General features: G+C 31.9%; 1 protein-coding gene across 3 annotated transcripts; it reads right to left on the reverse strand.

Annotated features, from left to right (window-relative positions):
• Positions 1 to 741: 741 nt before the first annotated feature.
• Positions 742 to 17,639, reverse strand: LOC110615660 (chloroplast envelope membrane protein). 3 transcript variants are annotated; one of them, XM_043956632.1, is made up of 9 exons: positions 17,291 to 17,639; positions 15,980 to 17,146; positions 14,981 to 15,052; positions 14,745 to 14,830; positions 13,364 to 13,537; positions 11,905 to 12,019; positions 4,098 to 4,195; positions 3,556 to 3,691; positions 742 to 928 (listed from the first exon to the last, which is right to left on the reverse strand). In XM_043956632.1, exons 2-9 carry the CDS (start codon positions 16,598 to 16,600, stop codon positions 860 to 862), a joined length of 1,371 nt encoding a protein of 456 aa, XP_043812567.1. In that variant the 5' UTR covers positions 16,601 to 17,146; positions 17,291 to 17,639; the 3' UTR covers positions 742 to 859. The 3 variants fall into 3 exon arrangements, with proteins under 3 accessions (XP_043812567.1, XP_021613349.1, XP_021613350.1); XM_021757657.2 differs by having other exon boundaries at positions 15,980 to 17,639; XM_021757658.2 differs by lacking the exon at positions 14,981 to 15,052 and having other exon boundaries at positions 15,980 to 17,634.
• Positions 17,640 to 21,282: the final 3,643 nt, after the last annotated feature.

Below are 21,282 nucleotides of genomic sequence, written 5' to 3' on the forward strand. Positions count from 1 at the left end.
TTAGTACATATTCAAAGAAATTCTTAATTATGCATTATATTGTTTGAACACTTTTCTATAAAGTTTATAATAATATTGTGGATTAAGAGATACATATAAATATTTGAAATATCAAGTTAGTTTAATTGGCTGTGTATTTAAAATAAACAAGAAAACAAATCTTGATATGAAGTTTTGAGTTTACAACTCTGAATGCTATATAAAAATGGGCTTTGGCTAGGGTTAGGCACAGGCCTTAAGTAGGGTGCTCCATTTTTAATTTTATTATTATTTCTACTGCCAGCTCGTCCCTTCCGTAATTATTTCTACTACCAGCTCGTCCCTTTCACTTGGTTCCCATTGCCCAGAGGATAGGAACCAGACGATACTCTCATACTTCAGCCTTCACCATGATGACTAAACTGAGCATTTTTGTAGCACTCTCATTAGATTGGTAAGCATTGGCCATACCTTTGGTTATTGACATCAAATTTCAACTTAGAAGATTGACTTCAATTCATTGATCAAGTTCACTCAGAAAAAAAATAAAAAAAAAAAAAGAATAAAATTACATAAAGCTTTTTTATTGAATAAAAATTTTATAAAAGAAAAAAGAAAAAACATATTCTTCTAACCAAATTAATGAATTATAGCTTACTAAACAGAGTAAGAAAGGGCAGGAAACAAAATCCTGGAAATGATGGATATCTGATCAGTCACCACCACACAGCATGTAATCATGAACATACAAGATTTGTAGTTGTAGTGGCAATAATAATGATGATGATGATGATTTTCATTAGCAATAATAACCATCTAACTGGTATTTATTTTGATGATGAACAACAAATAGAAAAAAAAGAAGGGAAAAAAAATCTCACTAGTGACGCTCCATTTCGCGGAAGATGTTCGACACCCTGGGAGATAATCTTGGAAGGAATTTAAATAGCTGCGACACAAACACAAACAAAATCACAACAAATCAGGATCGACAAACAACTATGATAGAATGAGACCGCTATATCATGTGAGAGCTTCTTCACTGGTTAGTTGAAAAAGCACCAACTGAAGGTTGGTTACTAAGACTTTTGGTCAATTTATTTCACAAGCAGCACAAACTGCTGATTCTAATGATACATCATTTTATAATCTTATGAATGACAATTTCCATTGATATGAATACATGGCTGAAAACAAATAGAATCACCAGTAATTCAAGACCCATGTTTTTAAATGGATGATTCGCCCTGCTCCATCTTTTATGCATGTGTCACATATTTCCCTAGTCCAAAACAAGATATACATCTGTATGCAAATATTTAGGATTTGATTACTCGGGATTATTTGCACACTTAGATTTTAGTTTACACTATGTTCAGGAATTTTTATTGGATTAGAAAGGAAAGAACATGCCTTAAACTGGAGATGGGGAAAAGAGGCAGTTACTTATGTTTGCTTCGAGAGAATAAGAAAGAACTTTTAAGCATCCAATGACAAGCAGCAGCTTATCAAAGTATGTTCAGTAACATACAATAAAAAAAGATCATTAATTATTCATATATCCTCCCCTATCATTAATTATTCATATATCCTCCCCAGAAAGTGTCCAAAAAAAGCAACAAATTTTCATAGCATAAAACAAAAATGTTCCCAACTCCAAAGAAAAGAAAGTATGGAAGATAAAAATACATCATAGCACTTCAACCATAAGCAATGCTGCATTCATCATTCAACAGTCAAGAGCTAATCCCTGTTGGAGGATTATCAAAACAGTGAGTTCCCAAATGAAACGTAGAGGCATATAATATTTACTAGGAAGTCAACAATGTCTTAATTTTTTTCTTTTTTTGGGTTTTGGTTGCTTGGGGTGGGGGGCAATCCATTAGTCGAATTATTTTATTTCCAAAGGTTTAATGATATGTTGTGCTTATTTCCTCAAGTACAATTTATTTTATTTTCTGAAGAGATAATGATATGTGGTGTTCATGGCAGCCTCCCAGGGATCTGCCAATGTTAATGATGAGGAATGGCGAAAATTAAAAGAGGAACAGAGCGTAGATACAAGTAAAAAATGCTGGCAATAGGTTTGCTAACAGTACGATGAAAATTTTGGAGAATTTTCTATTATATCAAGGATAAGTAGTCTTAAGCAAAATTTATTATTAATAAGGACGAAGAAATAACATTTTGCTCTCAGTTTTGAAGGAAACACAAAATGGATTAAGGGGATAACTAATCCATCGTTATCCTATGTTCACAACCTTTTGCTCATGCCCAAACAAGGAAACTATTGCCCCTTTTTAAATCTATATCCACTCTTATACCCTTCCCTCTCCCCCCTCCAAAAAAAAAAAAGAAAAATAATCATCCCTAGGTGTGAGCACTAATCGGGCTTAACTGAAAAACAAACAGAACCTATTTCACTCGGTTTGCAATTCAACTATTCAGTGATTCAGTTTGGTTAGTGATTTTAAAATTTTTCAGTTTTGTGGTCCAGTCCGGTTAATTCAGTGAAAGACCAAACTATAAAACCAGTTTGATTTTTCAGTAGTTCTTACCTCCCCGCCCTTTTCTTTTTTCCTTCACATCTGCCCTCTCCCTTGTTTCCTTTCTTCTCCCTTTGCCTTTCCTCGTTGAAGACTCTCCTCTCAATTCCTTTCACAGCAGCCCTCCATCACAAGTGGAGTAGTCACTAGTCAACATGACGACTCTATCGCAGATTGTTGCATTTGCACCAGTCATAGTTCCTCTCCAAAGTCCATTCCCTATTAGCCTCACAGCTGACAGTTTTCATATTGTCTCATCTAGCAACTTCAAACAGTTGGCCTTTTCTCTGCTTGCAATAGATTATGGCTCCATGTAAAGGACACTATGGAGATCTCGACCCTTGATCATGGTTTCACTTTTTTTGTGTTGTTGCGTCTCAATTTAACTTCTATAGTGTTCAGCTTGTTTCTGTTTTGGTTGTTTGAGAACTGAAATCTTGTGATTGGAAAGCACACCATAGAGAATAAGAAAGATATATGTTGAAATTTGTTATGTAAATGTTGAGAAAGATTCTGTTGTATTGAGAAATCGGTGGATTGAATAGAACTGCACTGAAAATTTTCAGTTCATTTCAATTCGATTTTATTCATATTTCGGCTCAGTTCTCATAATTTTAAATTTTGGTTTTCCAATTTCTTGATTCCATAGCTCATCCTGGGCCATCCCAACAGAGTCATTATCATGTTGATCGATAATTGACATTACAATTTATAAGGATTCTTCTGTTGGAGGTTATAATTTCATTCACTTTCTCCTTTGCCTTCATCTTAAAATTCATAAAAGAATCATCCCCACTTCAGTATTTCCAGGAAGCAACATTAGTTTTATAACTTATGTTAACCAACTTTTCATATACTAATATTAGTCAAGTCTAAAGATCAAAGAGTACAAAATAAGAATAAAATGCATCTTAGAGAACCAGGTAAGTAAATTTCCATAACCTACATCAACTTCTGTCTTGCAAAGCAACAAGGTAGAAAACAAGCCACATTTATTTTCTGGACAAGATAAATTGAGTGTAGAGCATACCCAAAGCTTGACGCATGCATCAATAACAACTGGAACCAGGCAGATAAAAATAGTAATAGCAGATTGATCAACTTCAAGCCCATAGTGTTCAACAATTATCTCCATCAAGGTTTGCCAACCAGATTCAGAATGATACCTGCGAGCATGCAATTTTTTTTTAAAAAAAATCACTATAGAAACAAAAAATTGAAAGTTGTAAACATAAGTATGAATATTTTCTTTTTCTTTTCCAATAAAATATTCCTGCAACAAATGTCAGTCTATATACTTATGAGGAATCTTATTGATATACACTGTTTTCCTGTTTTATTCTTCTGCAACATCATAATAGACAAACACTATGCAATGAAAGGGAAATAATGTTCTAGTAGGGCTTTGCAAAAGAAAAATAAATTTACAAAGTGGAAGGGGCGAAATTACAGACTCCACATTCAGTGTAATTTCTATCATCAGGCCATTAAATGTTTTAAATCATTTTATACAACTTCCATTCAAGCCAACCACGCTAATGGAAAGCAACAGTAAAGCTCAGAAAATATTACCCTAAAAAAATGTCTGTAATAAGTATAATAAGAAATGCCTTCCCGGTGTCTGAAACATTATTAAGTATCTTATATCCAGTAAATTTCAGCAAAGCTACCTGCAAGAGTGAGGCAAGAGAAAGGGAAAGATGATGGTTAATAAAATACAAAACTTGAATGCAGGGTTCAAGATAATTATAATTTTATCATAAGACAAAACAGGTGTTTAAATATGTATGAGACTAGGAATATATTCACTAGCTATACAAATTTTCTTTGCATCAGGTCCATGACATCAGACAGCAGCTTCAGTAGTTTAGTTGAGTATATGTTATGGTCCCAGGTAACAGATCTAATCACGTGATAATGGATAGGAAAGGAGCTCATTGAAGAGAGCTCTTAACACTTCAAACTCGTTAAAGAGAGAATATTAAATCTCAATTGTTTTCATAATTTATATGCTTGTTTTATTGAATTAAACAAACCCTTTTTACAAGAAAGTTTATACAATCATAGTACCCCTAATAAGTCTAGAAGTCTAATTCAAGCAATCATTAGATAGGGAACTCCAAAGATATGATAATCGAAATCTAATAATAAACTATTAAGAAAAGATAGAGATAGGAAACTACTAGATCAATGCCCAGACAAATGCAACCTATTTGTTGCACATAAAATATAAACTTAGTTAATAGATTTCTTCAAAATTTGAACTTTGTTTAAGAATGGATTTGGTTTTTTTATTATCCATAATATCATTCTCCTCTTGGAAAAAGAGCTTATCCTAGCTCAAAGGTAGAATATGCAGTCTGAAAATAATTGATAGACTCCTATGTAATTTTAGATTTAGAATAGCCTTATCAACTGACTAATACTTCCCAAACCCAGGGACCTAGTTCAAAGGCCATAACTTTATGCTCTTTATCATAATACTCTCTCATGCATGTCTGTGGTTGTCGTGATTGCATCTGGACTCGAAACCAAATCACATTCTTTTAAAGCATGATTTACTACCTCCACTCTCATAGATCAGGGAATGTACGATAACAATGGGCCATTTGTGTGATCACAGGAGGGGAAGTTGAACTTGGCATATTGGGACACCACATGTATTTCTATTCTCTCAATAGCTTGTTGACCAAAATTTTGCTCTCCATTACTCGTTCTGTCTTGCTTCTGGTTCGCCCCCCATTGAAGGTTCCAATTAGTTCAGAAATTTGTCAAACTAAGTCATTCAAACTTGCATCGAATCATTACATGAAAAAATTCAGCTTCTCTTCTAATATTGTTGGATCACCTCTGACGAACGATTTGATACCAAGCTATTATAGACTTGAGTCGGATCTCGTCACAGGACAATAGATAGGAACACAGCTCATTGGCAGGGAGCTCTTACCACCTCAAATTCATTAATAAGAGTACTAAATCTCAACTGTCTTTGTAATTTATTTGTTTGTTTTATCAAATAAAAATAAAATCCTCATATAGTGGAGATGCACACAATCATACTACTTCTAATTAGAGTAGAAGTCCAATACATGCAATAATTAGATAGAAAACTCATAATAGAAATCTCATAACAAACTATTAAGATAAGATAAAGATAGGAAACTACTAGATTAACGCCTAAACAAATGCAATCTATTTGTAACAGAGAAAATATAATCTTAGTTGATAGATTTTTCCAAAATTTGAACCCTGTTTAAGAATGGATTTGGTCTACCCATTATCCATAAGGTATAAATTTGCAAGTTATGCTCATTGATAAGCTAACTATAAATGGTTTCATTTTTTGCTTAAAAAGCTGAAAATTTTTTGCTCAACATTAAGATAGATAATATTAAAACAAGAGCAAAAATAAAGCAAAACAAAAAGTTTGACAATGGTTAGTGATACATGTGTAACCAATAATGTTATGCCAACTCTTCCATCAGCTACTTGAATAGATTCCTAACCAATTTACACTAATTAAGTTCTGATCGACTTGAGAGGTAACTAGAGGTCAAGTCCCAATCAGTAAATGTTCATAATGATTCCTATAACTAGATTGATATAGCAGCAAAGCTTCCCACAGGACCCACATCTCTCTTGATGTTGTTTTTCTCTTTAATTGGGAATCCACCAAGGCCAAACCAAATACAAAAAGGTTTCCTAAATACTATCAGTCAGTTGTGGTCACTCATGATGAGCAGATCCAACCCGATCAAATTGGAATAAGAACCATTTTAGGAAAAAAATGGTAGGGATAACCGAAATAACCGACCAAACCAAACTGATTTAAAATTTTAGTTCAGTCTATTAGATAATTCGGTTTGGTTCAGCTTTGAATTAAAAATTAGTTTTGTTGGTTTGGTTCAGTCTTTAGTTGGAATTTTCGAAAAAAACAAGGCGATATATTGTGCCTTTGCGTATGAACATGTTATATAGTTACTCTATAGCATAATGGTAAAGACTTGCATTTCCTCTTCCCCAACTATATATTTTTTTTCTCTTCTCTTCAATTTTAAACTTTTTAATCATAGCCATTCATTTTGAGATTCTAAAATCAACCTATACAACGTAAACATTACCAACCACAAACAAAGATCCTAGCCACTATCTTTTCCTCTCTGCTACTCTTCTCTTCAACTATGGCTCTTCCTTTTATAAACTCATATTAAAATTAACTTATTATATTCTATGTTACTTGGGCTCGGATATGGGTGTCGGATACGGATCATATTCGTGTGTCGGACTCATATTCACGAATTTCCTTAATAGAAGATATGGGGATATGGATCTGATTCAGACATGGGTACTCAGATACTCGGATACACTTACATAATAAACTAAAATTCATTTATATATGAAAAATTTTGGGAGAAATTTTTTATTCTATTCCAATTGAATTGATCTTTACAAGGTTTGAGTATTTATACATAAAAAATCAACCTAAATTAGGAATATTTATAGTAAGAATAAAATCCCTTAAATCAAGCCTAATAGGATCCCAAAGATTTGAATCCTTCTAATTAGGAACCTTCTACGTTGGTCAACACTCTCCCTTAAGTTGATGCATAAATATCACACATGTCTAACTTGCAAACCAAAATATGATAGGTCTTGTTGCTGAGCCCTTTGGTAAACACATTAGCTAGCTGTTGATTGGAAGTCAGATAATCTAACCTTAAGACATCATTTATTAACTTCTCTTTAATGAAGTGCTATTTATTAACTTCTCTTTAATGAAATGTCGATCAATCTCTATATGCTTCATTCGGTCATGTTGAACCGGATTGTGAGCTATATTGATGGCAGCTTTGTTGTCACAGTATAAGAAGAGTTTGTTCCTCTCCAATAGTTTCAATTCCTCCAACAATCTCTACAACCATATGAGTTCATAAACATTTTGCGCCATTGCTCTATATTTTGCCCTAGCACTTGATCGAGTAACAATACTTTGCTTTTTGCTGCTCCAAGTAACAAGGCTTCCTCTCATAAATGACAAGGTTTCCTCTCACAAGTGTACAGTACCCACTAGTCGACTTTCTATCATCAAAGGATCCAGCAATCTATATTTGTGAATTAATGTATGCGAAGATGACCATGTTTAGAGAATAGGAGACCTTTTCCAAGAGCAGACTTCAAGTATCAAAAAATGCAAAAAATAGCTTATATGTGAGACTCACGAGGATCATGCATAAACTAACCGACTAAGCTGACTACATATGCTATGTCTGGTCAAGTATGCGAAAGATAAATCAGTTTGCCTACCAACCTCTGATATCTGCCCATATCCACTGATTCACCAATCCCTGCTTGTAGCTTGTGATTGCTCTCAATGGGAGTTTATGCTGATTTGCAACCTAATGTACCAGTTTTTTCTAAAAGATCCAGAATGTATTTTCTCTGAGAAATAAAGATTCCCTTCTCTGACCTGGCAACCTCGATTCCTAGAAAATATTGCAGTTTTCCTAGATCTTTAATTTCAAACTCCTGAGCCAAAAGTTTTTTCAGTCAAGTCATCTCTTCAGTGTCATCCCTTGTCATTACTATGTTATCAACATAGACTATAAGAAGAATAATTTTACCTTTGTGATGTCTGATAAATAGAGTATGGTTAACATTGCTCTATTGATAGCCAAAGAAAATCATAGCTCTACTAAATTGATCAAACCAAGCTCTAGGTGACTGCTTCAACCCATATAAAGTCTTCTTTAGCCTGCACACCTTTCCTTGTATTTTTTCATCAGCAAATCCATGAGAGATTTCCATATACACTTCCTCCTCCAAGTCTCCATGGAGGGATGCATTTTTCACATCAAATTATTGTAGATCCCAGTCAAGGTTGACAGCGCAAGATAGCAATACTCTGATTGAGTTCATTTTGGTAGGAGCAAATGTCTCCTGATAATCCACCCCATAGGTTTGAGTGTATCTCTTGGCCACTAGTCTAGCCTTGAATCATTCAATTGATCCATCTGCTTTGTGTTTCACGGTAAACACCCATGTGCAGCCAACAAGTTTCTTTCCAGGTGGGAGAGTGACAAGCTCTCAAGTCTTATTTTTGGCCAGTGCTTTTATCTCTTCAATCATTGTTCCCTTCTATTTAGGATCTGTAAGAGCTTACTTCCAATCCTGTGGAATAGACACAAAGAAAATAGACAAGGCAAAGGCTCTATAGGATGGAGACAAAGAATCATAAGAGAGAAGAGGAAGAGGAAGAGGAAGATTCATGACACTGAGTAAGCTGCATAATGGCTTTTTTTGCTTGTGTTTTGTCTCTTCTTGAGTATCTCCTTAAATCTGATTTATCCAAACGCCCAATTTGGTCACCAATAGTCTCCCCTGTATAATAGTCTCTTAATCAACAATAGTCATCCCCTATATAGTAGTCTCCTCTAGAGTAAAATGTTCTAGAGTTATAGGATAAGGAATCATCTCTTCTCTCTCATTGTCTTCCCCTGAAGAGGTGATGGGATAGTACTGAAGTAAGGTTTAGTCTCTCTAAATATAATATCCATATTGACAAAGTATTTTCTAAATGAAGGGTGGTAACACTTGTAACCCTACTGTGTGGGATAGTGCCCAACAAACACACATTTAATAGCTCTCAGATCAAGCTTCCCACCTGTTCTAGTATGAACAAAACACGTGCATCCAAATACCTTTGGTAGAACAATATAAGCATTTTTCCCTTATAGTACCTCTAAAGATATTTCAAAAGTAAGAGCTTTAAGAGACATTCTATTAATAAGATAAGCTGCGGTTAAGACTGCATATCCTCAATAGGTTTTTGGAAGGTTCATAGTGAAAAGAAGAGATCGGACTACTTCCAACAGGTGTATTTTTTCTTTCAGCAACACCATTTTGGGCACTAGTGTAAGGACAACTAGTTTGATGTAGTATCCCATTAGACTCCAGATAAGCAGAAAAACGACTATCCATGTACTGTGTACCATTATCAGTTCTCAAAACTTTTATCTTAGTATCAAATTGAGTACAAATCATCTTGTGAAAAGATTGAAAGCAAGAAATCACATCACACTTCACTTTGCCTTTTTCAAATAAACTCAAGTCATGCGAATACAACAATCAATGAAAGTAACAAACCAACGATTACTAAACAATGAGACCGTTTGAGTAGTCCCCAAATATCAGAATGGATGGTCACAAAAGGGATCGTACTCCTACTGTTACTGGAGCGATAAGAGGTTCTTGTATATTTAGCATACTCAAAAGCATCACAAACTAAAGATTCACGTTGAGTCTTGGAAAATAAATCAGAATAAAGTTTCTCTAAAACAAAGAATGATGGATGTCAGTTTTTCTAAAACAAAGAATGATGGAGGTCTTAACTATCGATGCCACTGTATGATTTCCTGGTTGACATCCTGATTTTTTCCAAAAAGAGCCCGATGTGAATTCAAACTCAGATTCCCTTCCAACATATATAAGGATAGATTGGATGGTGTATTTTGAATTGATGATTGCCTCATTGATTGTGTTTTAGGTATTGAATTAAATGCATCTATGTGGTCGAGATGAAAGTAAGGATAGGAAAAATGAGAATAAAATGGATCAATAATTTGAATCAAACCGATTTATTTTAGTTCAATTTGATTTAGTTGTTTTGTAATTCGGTTCAATTCAGTTTTAAAATTTTAATGCAATTTGGTTTTTGATTTTTGGCTTTTTCACTTTGATTTGAATGGAACCGGCCATTTGCTCTTCTCAAAAAAGCAGTAGCGGGGTAGTAATCATCCCACTATCTATGATGTGAATACAAGTAACTGTAGAATGCAGTTCCAAAATTGCTTAGCTTTCAGCTCTTTAGGTGCAATAGGAGAAGGTTTCTCTCTCTCTCTCTCATAGAAGTATACTTGGGTTGTGAATTGAGAATTCGTTCCATTGTAATTGAATTCCCTAGCAAGGGCTCTACATCTAGTGGAGAATATTGAACTTGGGAATTATCGGCAGGATAATTTTATCAGCAATTCCTTCCTCCACACTTATATTTAATAATGCTATTCAAGTAACTTCAAATTCTCTCCTTTTAGGGTCTGTTTGGACTGCTGTAGCTTCTATTGAGAAAAGAATTATCTTGAATTTGTTGATCCAAACCAATTAATATGAGAAGATTTTACATGTTCTGGTTATGCAAGTATGACCTCAATGCCAAAACAGACTTTCTGATGCAGTCAAGGAAGATTCAATTTAGGAATTACTTTTATTTAATTTTAGTTGTCAAATTATTGTCTTTGATTAATTTTTTTTAGTAGCATGAAGTTCACGAATTCTGATTATTATTTAAGAAGCAACTTTTATTCAGGAGGTTTGTTTAGAATTCCTAATTAGTGTTGCCAAGTATTCTTGTTTAGGATTTCTAATCCTAGTACTAACAAGGCTAATTATTATACTATAAATACCCGAATCATCTAGGAAATGTTATATGAGAGTTTTATTGATAATTTGACAATTGATATTGAGAAGTAACAAAAATTCAATATGTTGAATTTTACATTAGTTTGGAAAAAAGTAGGCACTCCTAGATGAGTTAGGCTTGAACCGATTTAACATGGTGTTAGAGCCTCCCATTTAATGTTGGGCCTCCCATAAATATATCACGCACCACGCACATCAGTTTGGAAAAAGGTAGGCACTCCTAGGTGAGTCAGTTGGAAAAAAGGTAGGCACTCCTAGGTAAATTAGGCCTGACCCGATTTAACATAGTATCAGAACCTCTCATCTGATATTGGACTTCCCATAAATATGTCACACACCACGTACCAATAAACTTTTTACTGGGCGTGAGGGGTGTGTTGGAAAGGTAACGTGCCCTTGAGCCATAAGCACTCATCCCTCAGACTAGCTTTTGGGGTGAGTTAGGCACGCAATAATTGTTTCTCGTTACTTTGAGTGTTCTTCTGTGTTCTGCATCACCCTCTCTTCCTAATTATCTGTAACACTAATAAAGAATCACATTATACTGATTAACCATGGGAAGGTCTTGGATAGAGGCCAACTCTACCTTATTGATAATTTGACAATTGAGATTGAGAACTATTACAAATTAAGAGTTGTTCCTCGTCCCTTGGAATGTTTTATTGTGTTCCACATCACTCTCTCTTCCTCTCTCTCTCTCTCTCTCTCTCTCTCTCTCTCTAACACTGCTAAAGAATCACTACTAACTTAACCATGGGAGGGTCTTCGGATAGAGGCCACCTGTACCCCACTACTCTCATTAATCACCTAAACCATAGCAAGGATCATGTGCTTCAAAATATTATATAAAGCCTTTAAATTCATATCTACAGGAATTATGCAAAGAGAGTGGTTTGTAACTCACTTTACTCTGATTGAACCATAAAAGAATGAACAACGAGATCCCGAATACCATATCTGACCATATGTTGGCAAATGCTCTACGATTTTCTAATCTCCACTCATCCCGTAGCTCCAACCTGTTGCAGAGAAAAACGAGAAGCCAATAAGAGTAGCACCTTCCCAATCTCCCTAGAGAATGCTCCATGAGAAAGGGCATATTGAAAGCTGACTAAAGATGTAGTATTTATGAATAACAAATATGCATAACAAACTGTATTGTGTTTATAACAAGAGTAAAAAACTGGATTTATATGTAATGCGTAATTTTCCAATAAAATTGTGAAAATTCTTCACCTCACACAGCTTCACCTTGTTTCCGCTTTTTTCACATTTTTTTTGCTGGGAGGGAGGAGGTGGGAAGCAATATGCTTCACATGCAGAGTACGTAGTATCTTGAAATTGTGATGAAATTACAGAAAGAAAGAATATTACAAGCATACTCACTATCTAAATGAATGGAAAACTACATTTAAAAATCCTCTATTCTGTTAACAGTTGCTCTTTGTTGCCTGTCATTTCCAAATATTATGCTTGATATTGTTTACCTAATGAACTAACAGTACTAAAGAAATGGATATTCAGCCCCTTCGCAACAGACACACAGTCACACATTCCTCTTAACATGCAAAAAGCACATATGAAAATATTGTAAAACATTTCTTAAAACATTCTTTCAAATGCATCATAATAATATGGTGCATGTTGTTATGAAAGCACCAAATCTACAGAAGAAGAGAAAGAAAGGACGAAAAGAAGAGAAGCTGGGAGGGAAAATAGGAGAAGATAGAGAGAGGAGAACAGAAGGGACGATAGGGAGAATTAAGAGAAAGTAATTTTTGTTTCATTAAATTCTGAACTGAATCCCATCAGTTACAATACAATTCATCTTATACAACATATTCCTCTATACACTCCTATTCTCCTTTATTATCATAATACATGTTTACAATTTGTCAAATTTTAAATACCGTTTTCATCATTATCTGTGGGTTTGCCAATGGTTCACTATAGTACAGCCATCCAAGAAAGTATAACATATTAACATGTTTCTACATATGAAAAACAATTTTAATGAAAAACATCAGCAAAAGGAAACCAGCAATAAAATACAGCTCATTTTACCCCTTTTTTTAATGAAATCTTCTTATACGAAATGGGACAATTATAACTTTGGTCAAATTTTTTAATCTTAAAATTTGAGCCATTATAGGAATGCTTATACAAAAGTGGCACGGATATCTGAGGGTTGAACAGTGCTCCTTACTCTTCAGTAAAGTAAATTACCATTTATGTTATATATGTACAAGTGGTTCCAACCATTTAATGTCATTTATCAAATATGCAAATAATTTAAAGAAGTAAAAGGATAGCATAATAGAGAATAGCAGCAAAAGTGAGTAAAGAAATAATGCTACTCTTACGCTTTGTGCCGTAACTCCCACCACATCTCATCATCAGAAAGAGGTGGAGATTTGCCAATCTCTACTTCAAGCCGCAATCTTGCACTCTCCGTTTTTAGTTCCTTAACCATTTCAAGTTTTTGATTTCTTCTCACATCAAGCATCTGTGCTGCAAGTGGAACAGTCTTCACATACCTGTACATTGCGTAGGTCACTAGACCTCATAAGAAATTCACAGCTGTAGGAGCACTCATGACTAGAAGAAAGAATCAATTCTCAGGTGAGATACGCTCACTTTAGCTAATAAAGATAAAAAATAAAAATAAAAAATAAAAAATCAGAGAATTAGCATTCAAAAGATCACCTATGACCATACTGCAAGGTTCTATGCACATTCTCCAAAGATGCATGATGTACTATGTTCAAATTGGCTGATTAGCCTAGAAGCACATTACCTGAATACCTAAACAACTAACAAAACACATTCTTATGCATTGCTTAACCTATTAAGTACAATGGACATGCGAAGAGAAGAAACGTGATTTTCTAAGTAATATTTTACTATTATTTTTGAATTTTTTGCATTATTTTAGTATGAAAGAAAAAATTATGACGTATATAAATATAAAAAATGGGAAGGAGAGAGTAATGGGAAGAACAAAATCACCAATGGTTATTTTGGTAATATTACAATGCAAGATTAAATTTAATTAGCTATTGAAAATTAATATACTTTAAGCAAAATAAAAATATTCTAAAATTTGAAAATAAGGATACCCTAAACTAAATAAGCACATCGCTATACTACTTATAAAAGTAAAATAATATGTGCAAGCCAAAAAAAAATATAAAGAAAAAAGAAACCCTAAACTAATATTACTATTTATAAAAGCAACATAGGACATGCATTGCTAATAACAGTACAAGATGAGGATTTAACTTTAAACTATATAAATAGTGTAACCAAAGAAAACGATTCAAAATAAAATAGAGTCTTAACTTTGTTATGTAGTGTGCAACTTCAGATAGTGCTCTTTTCCCAGGAGAATGCCATTCTATTTCTATTTGAATCTGAAGTCAGAATATGGTTCCTTTATCATGATTGCAAGAGAATAATCTTGCTCAGGTTTCATTCAGTCTCATTTTTTCAGGCTAATTGATTGATTCATTGTATGTTCTTATCTCAGAATGTTTTACTGAAAAAGAATAGCATTGCCCTATCTTTCTTTGTAATGATAACAGTAAAAAGCTACAATGTTGGCTTTCAACATAAGCATTACTTTAGACGCATCAGACAGGGGGGGAAAAGCAGAAGAAAAAAATAGTATTTATATCAATGCAGTGGAAAATAGAAGGATAAGAGATTTCACTTCAGGCAATGCCATGATGTCTTAACCATTACCTGTCAAGAAAGGGCATGAGAACATAGTCATGAACAGCAAAGTCCAAAGCCCAAGGAATAAATATTAATATTGCCAGAAATTTAGCCTGTAACAAGGTAAGTCTAGAGTGTCAAGTCATTTTTTTTTATGAAAATAAATGTGCATGAGTAACCAAATTATTCACAGCACTAAATAAAAAAAAATCAGGTTTGAAAAGTATGGATGAAAGAGTAAAAAATACGAAGTCATATGTTACATTATCTGGCCCATCATGCAACAGCACTAACTGGAGTTTCTTTCTTCCTTCATTTTTTTTTATAATTGAGACCTAAAAAAATACCAAGTATATCTAGTTACATGTGACAAGGCAAGTGACAAATGAAAGGTTCAAGAAAAGTCAAATCTAACAATAATATAGGTATTTGACACTGTTCATTGTAATTTCTTTTTTTTCCTTTTTATTTCCTCCATTTTAAACAGTTTAATCACCATAAACTTTGATCATTTGACATCATCAAACATAAGTTGTGCAAATAATATTTTATCTGATTCTATTCACAAGAGACTCAATCTCAGTAGTATTTCATCGACAAATTCCTCTGGTTTATTCAAAATCTCAATGCAATTCAGAATCCTGCCACACAGAAAAATGAGTTCATTAAAAGCATACTAGGGTAGAAGAGTACACGTGCTCTAAGAACATGCTTCCATTTATATCAAACATGCTCACTTATTGCTATAAATGAAAACACATTAATTTCAACTAATTAGTCAGTAAAACTTTTGCTACCGTTAGTGCTAATACAGTCTTGGTCAGCTGGAGATCCCATCACCATATACTATTTGCTTTACAGAACTAGGACTACTCATCTTTTCGTTTGCCCATTATTTGTGTATTATGCTAGAGAGCTGCAAAGTCAGCTTTGCAAGATAGATAGCACTATCATCCACAGCCAGTATTATGACTAAAGCCATTGCACGAAACCACAATGTTGACACTAGCTTCTCAGAAGGTTGGTTGAGTGCATCCACAGACCATACATTATGAACTAAATGGTTAGTGAAAGGCCTATGTGTGAGAATGCATGTGATCGAATAGAATTCAAGAACCAAAAAGCTGTACAGACCTAAGCACATATATAATTTGACAGTCATTTTACAGAAAAGACTGCATAGAGACACACCATAATCATTCAACAAGCAAAATCAGGATGGCACAAGGCATAGTAACTTGAAGCTATAGTTAAATGTATACCGAATTTAAGGAGGCATATCTGAAGACACGGTCTTCATAAAGCAAATCGTCTTCTTCCCTACCAAGGACCAAATCTCTAACCGACTCAACAAACCCTTTCACTGGAACCAGGTCACTGGGATCAGACCGCACATCCTCTGCCGCTCCATTGCCATTAAACTCTTGACTCCACCAAGAACCATTCAAATTATTATTCGTGTCGTCCACAATCCAATCCTCCCACCTTCTGCTCTCCTCATTCAACATGTCTTCTTGTGCTTCCCTCAACTCCACAATGGCCTCAGCTCTCCTCTTCCATGCCTCAAACTTCTGCTCCTCCGACAACTCTTCATCACTTGAACTTTCTAACATCTCATCCTCGAGCATATCGTCATCTTTTAAACCAAGCCAATTGCCATCATCATCAAAAAAGAACCTCTGCCACCAACTTCTTTTCTTTGAGTGGCGTTTGTTATTCTTTCTTGCATTTGGTACTATCTCACAAAATCCCCTCCTAGCTCTATTGAATTTGAGCAAACAATTGGATGAAGCATGAGAAGATAAAGAATTCCTATGTGGGTTCTGATCAATAACGACTAAATTCTGGCACAACACTATTGAATTGCTCATTAAGAATAACATATACAGAAGCCCATCCTTTTTGGCTTCTCAAAACAATAACACTGTCCAAATTGAACTAAAAAAACCATCAAGCAGCTTACTAAAAATCAAGAAAGGCATTATGTACTTAAGTTTTGCTAGTTTCCTCGCAGAATTGAGCATAAAAGCCCCTTGGAAATGATAAAATTCCTCACAAGAAAAAACAAATTCATGTATCGAGAAAAGAAAACAAGGAAGAAACTCAAAAGACCCAAAAATTCTCAACCTTCAACAGCTAAAAAGCAGATAAGATAGTAGAATCCGTTGCACCGTGAAGCTGAAATATGGTGACGGTTTTGAGATAGCAAGCCCATTTCGCACCCAGTTACATGATTACCCTCCAGGGGTTTTGCGCAGAGAAGAGCAACACTTTGGTATGAATGTAAATCGACGTAAATTTTAGGGGCAGTCTTAGGAGTGTTGAGATAAAACAACCAAAGCCGAAAGTTCTCCAAGATTAGGACATCTGCTAAAAGTAAAATGCAAACCTTTTGCGTGTTTTTACATGGGTAAATTATAGCCAACTCCCTGACATTTACCATAAAAACAATTTAGTCCCTGTTCTATATTTAAGTAAAGTTTAAATTAAGGTGATTAGTTGTTGCATCTGTTAAAAGACTTTAAATCTTTCATTAAATACTAATGAAATGGCAGAATACCCATGATAAAAACCTTAAAACCTGTCAAAAATCTGCACGAAAAGCTGATTGGCGAATCTACTATGCTTCAATGTCAAGCCTCTCCCTAGTGATCGATCAAAGAAATTTGAGTTGTAAAGTTTTTAATATGTGGTGATTGCTTGTAAGAGACCACAAGCCCAAGGGTTAAGATAGCCACCATGGAGCACCATCAAAGTTGAGAAGGAAGGCAGCACAGGGGAGGAGGAAGAAAGCAAAAAATGAGACTTAGAAGGAATAGTGGAGGAGGAAGAAGGGGATGAGAAGTGGCTTTTAGGGCTAAAATTTGAGTCTAGGGAGTAAGCCACCATTATTGTGGGAGGAGAAAAAAGGGTCACTTGCTGATGGTACTATGTAAGAAGGGGCACATGCTGATTATACTATATTTTCCACAAATTAGCAACGGAACTACAAGTGGCAAATCCAGAGATTAGAGATGGCCACATTAAAAGGATGTTTAGTTTGTCTTATAAATTGATCAAACTTAATTATTAGAGAAAATCATAACTAATTTAATATTTTGTTAAATATATAAGTTAAAGAAAATATAAGCTAATAAATTATAGGAAACATTACTATTAATTTTTATGATATTGAAAATTTTATTAATTAGTTACTTAATTTTTAAAAATATATTAAAACGTTTATAATAATTTAAAAAAATTTATTATTTATTTTTTTATTTTAATAATTAAATATTTTATTATTTAATTTTTATAATTTTAAAAAACTCATTAATTAACTCTTTAAATTTTTGTGAAAATTAATGAATAAACTAACCACTAAATTTTTTAAAATATCAATTTAAAATAAAAAATTAATTAATAAATTCATAATATAATAACTAAATTGTAAATTTTTTAAATCATAAGTAATACTCGGTTATGCTTATATATGTATTTTAAAATACTCTTTAAACTTATATATCCTAATATTTAAAAATAATAATAATAAATATTATCCTTATTTCAATAACTAACTACTTACTGTCATGAAAAAAATCCAAAAGTTTGTATTAATTTTCGTTTAGCCAAAACATTAAAACTTGGAGATTAAGCCAAATATTTTCAGTTAAGGAAATAAATTCAATTTGAAAAAATTCACACTAAATTATAATATAGTCTCTATAATTTTATTTAATTAATAAAGTAATATTTTAATTTATACTTTATATTTAAAAAGTATATGTATATATATGTAAAATTAATTTATAATAAATATATTTTATATTTGTTATATATAAAAATATTAAATATTTATGTTCGATAGTATTAAAAATTATATGCATAAAGTTATAAAAAAATGAAAAATAATAATAATAAAATTTATCAATCAAATAATAAAAAAATTAATTGATAAAATAAATTATCAACTATTTATTAATTATTTAAAACCGAAAATTAAATTATCAATTATTTATCTAATTAATGAAATGTTTTAATTATTTTTTTATAATTTTAAAAAATAAAAAGTTTTATATACTATTAATAGGGTAGTTTTAAATTTTTATTTTATTATTTTATTATTTTTAATTAAAAGTTAAAATGTTTAAAATTTATTTTAAAGTTAATTTCCAACACTATTTTGTTGTTGAGAAGGAAGAATTATATAATTGGCAAGAAGAGCATGTTTGAGTTTAACAATAACAAATAAGAAAATATTTAAAATAAAAGCATTTATTTTAGATAATTATTTTAGTAATTAAATAAAATTTTAAAAATTATATTATAATTTATCATTAAATTTATTATAAAATACAAGCTGATAAGGTTTAGTTTTATTATATTTTTAAATTATATTATAATTTATTATAGTTTTATTCCATTTAAAAAAAAAGTTTAATTTTATTATAAAAAAACTAGTCAAATGCTCATGTTATGCACTGATAATTATATTTATAAATTATCAATTGATATTTTATTAATAAAATAAATTTATCTTATATTTTAATAAATTACATATTACGAAAAATGAATATGAAGTGAAATTAAATATAATATATGTGAACATTTTCATTTATTGTAAATATAATATATTTATTAGATATTTTATTATTCTTTTAGACCAAGTAAATAAAAATCTCTAAACATTTCTTCTTCTTTTTTTTTTATTTTATTAATTTTAATCAAATTTATTTTCTTGATAACAATTCTAATTGATTTAATAAGAAAATATACATATAAATCTTATATAACTATATACCATAAAAAATATTTTTTTTTTACATATTTGAATATTAATAAGCATAATAATTTAAAAAAAAACATTATTTTTTTAATGGTTAGAAAATTAAAGATATTTTATTCAAAAAATAATTAAAAATATTAATATTTTTATAGAGTAAAATATACAAAATATAATATAGCTTATATATATATTTTTATCTATAAATAATAATTGCATTACATAGCTGCAACTTGCAGTCTATCCATTGCTATTGTTGCAATTGATTGATAAACATAGAAATTTATATATTTTTTCTTGTTAAAATAGTTTTGTAAGTTTTATTTATTTTCATTTTAATTTCAAGCTAATAAATAGGTTAAAATTGTAGCTAATGTTAAAAATTCTGGATAAATTTGATATAATTAAAAGAATAAGGTAAAAAAAAAAAATTTAAAAGTTAGGTCTTTTGTGTCATTAGGCGCTTAGTTTCTAATTTTTTTGAAATATTTAAAAATAAAAACAATAATAAATTTTATTATTTTTTATATAAATATAGATGTAATTAATGAATTTAGATTTCAAAGATATAATTAATAATAAATTAATTAATTAATATTAAAATTACAACTTAATAAAATTTCAATTGATCCAATAAGAGAGAAAAAAATAGAAAAAATTCAAAAATTTGCAAAAATTAAAAAAATAAAATGGTTAACTAAAAGAGTACCACTTTCTCTTTATTTTATCTTCAATAGAAATATATAAATTTGAAAATTATGGCTCCCAGGTGAACACTTTTCTTAACTACTTGAAAATGTAAAGTAATTTTACTAAGTAATTTATATACTTATTTTTAAATTAATTTATAAGCTAAAATGATATTTTAAGGGCAAAAATAAAAGTGAGTAATCAGTTTAAACATTCTCTAATAAAATAAGTACTCAAAGATAGTGGCTTTTTCTTTCTTTTTTTTTGTCGGAAAAGACACTGGCTTGGACGGGGTGGTGGTGGTGCTGAACACGTGGCATAACCTGTTGAGGGAGCCACCATTGACAGTGGCAAAAAAAGCTGGTGAACAGTCAAAAGTGGTGATGGATTATTAGAGACACTAGTGGTGGCAACGGTGGTGATACTCATAATAATATTTGTTTTTTTATCAAAATTCTCGAATAAATTTATGTTTTTTTATTATTTTTCAAGCTGGAATAATGTTGTTGAATGGTGGTAATGATGGTCAATGAATTGGTGATGATGACAGCACTTTGTCAATGGAGAGGTGGTGATAGTGGTGGCTTTTTTTAAGCGGAGGTGATCAGACTCGACCATAGTTTAGGGGGATTTGGAACTGACCCATTAAACGTAGATCAACGGTTCATAGGCCCAAGTTATGTTTGATACCAAAACATAAAGAATCGATCTTCATTCTCAGACTCAATCCCATGGTTCAATCCGGCTCGAACCGTTAAAAAAAAAAATTTAGTGGTTTAATTGTCTCTCCCATATTACAACGGAATCAAAATTAGAACCGCTACAATCTTACTCGGACCGAATCAAGACATAGACCAAAATTGCCAGAATTTGAATAAAATAGACTCATGATCAATACTACTGAATCAAATAAATAAAATAATTATATAAATATTTTTACGTAATGATAATTATTATCCTTCATTTAGAAAAGAAGTTAGATGAATTTCATATACATGATATTTTTAATAATAAAATATTAAATTTGTTCACTTTAAATAACAAAATTGATTGAAAAAGTTTATTATAATTGAATTCTTTGTAAAAAAATTTTATTTCAAAAAAGAGAGCATG

Source organism: Manihot esculenta, chromosome 5 (assembly GCF_001659605.2).
Source record: "Manihot esculenta cultivar AM560-2 chromosome 5, M.esculenta_v8, whole genome shotgun sequence".
Taxonomy (NCBI): domain Eukaryota; kingdom Viridiplantae; phylum Streptophyta; class Magnoliopsida; order Malpighiales; family Euphorbiaceae; genus Manihot; species Manihot esculenta.

What these genes read in the sequence shown, in the direction of transcription:
- LOC110615660 (XM_043956632.1), bottom strand. Translation starts at nt 16,600, where the DNA reads ATGTTATTCTTAATGAGCAATTCAATAGTGTTGTGCCAGAATTTAGTC. An exon ending in TATGGTTCAATCAGAGTAAA is followed by an intron (nt 4,196 to 11,904) that starts GTGAGTTACAAA and finishes TCACTCTTGCAG; the next exon opens with GTAGCTTTGCTGAAATTTAC. An exon ending in ATTACAGACATTTTTTTAGG is followed by an intron (nt 3,692 to 4,097) that starts GTAATATTTTCT and finishes GCATGCTCGCAG; the next exon opens with GTATCATTCTGAATCTGGTT.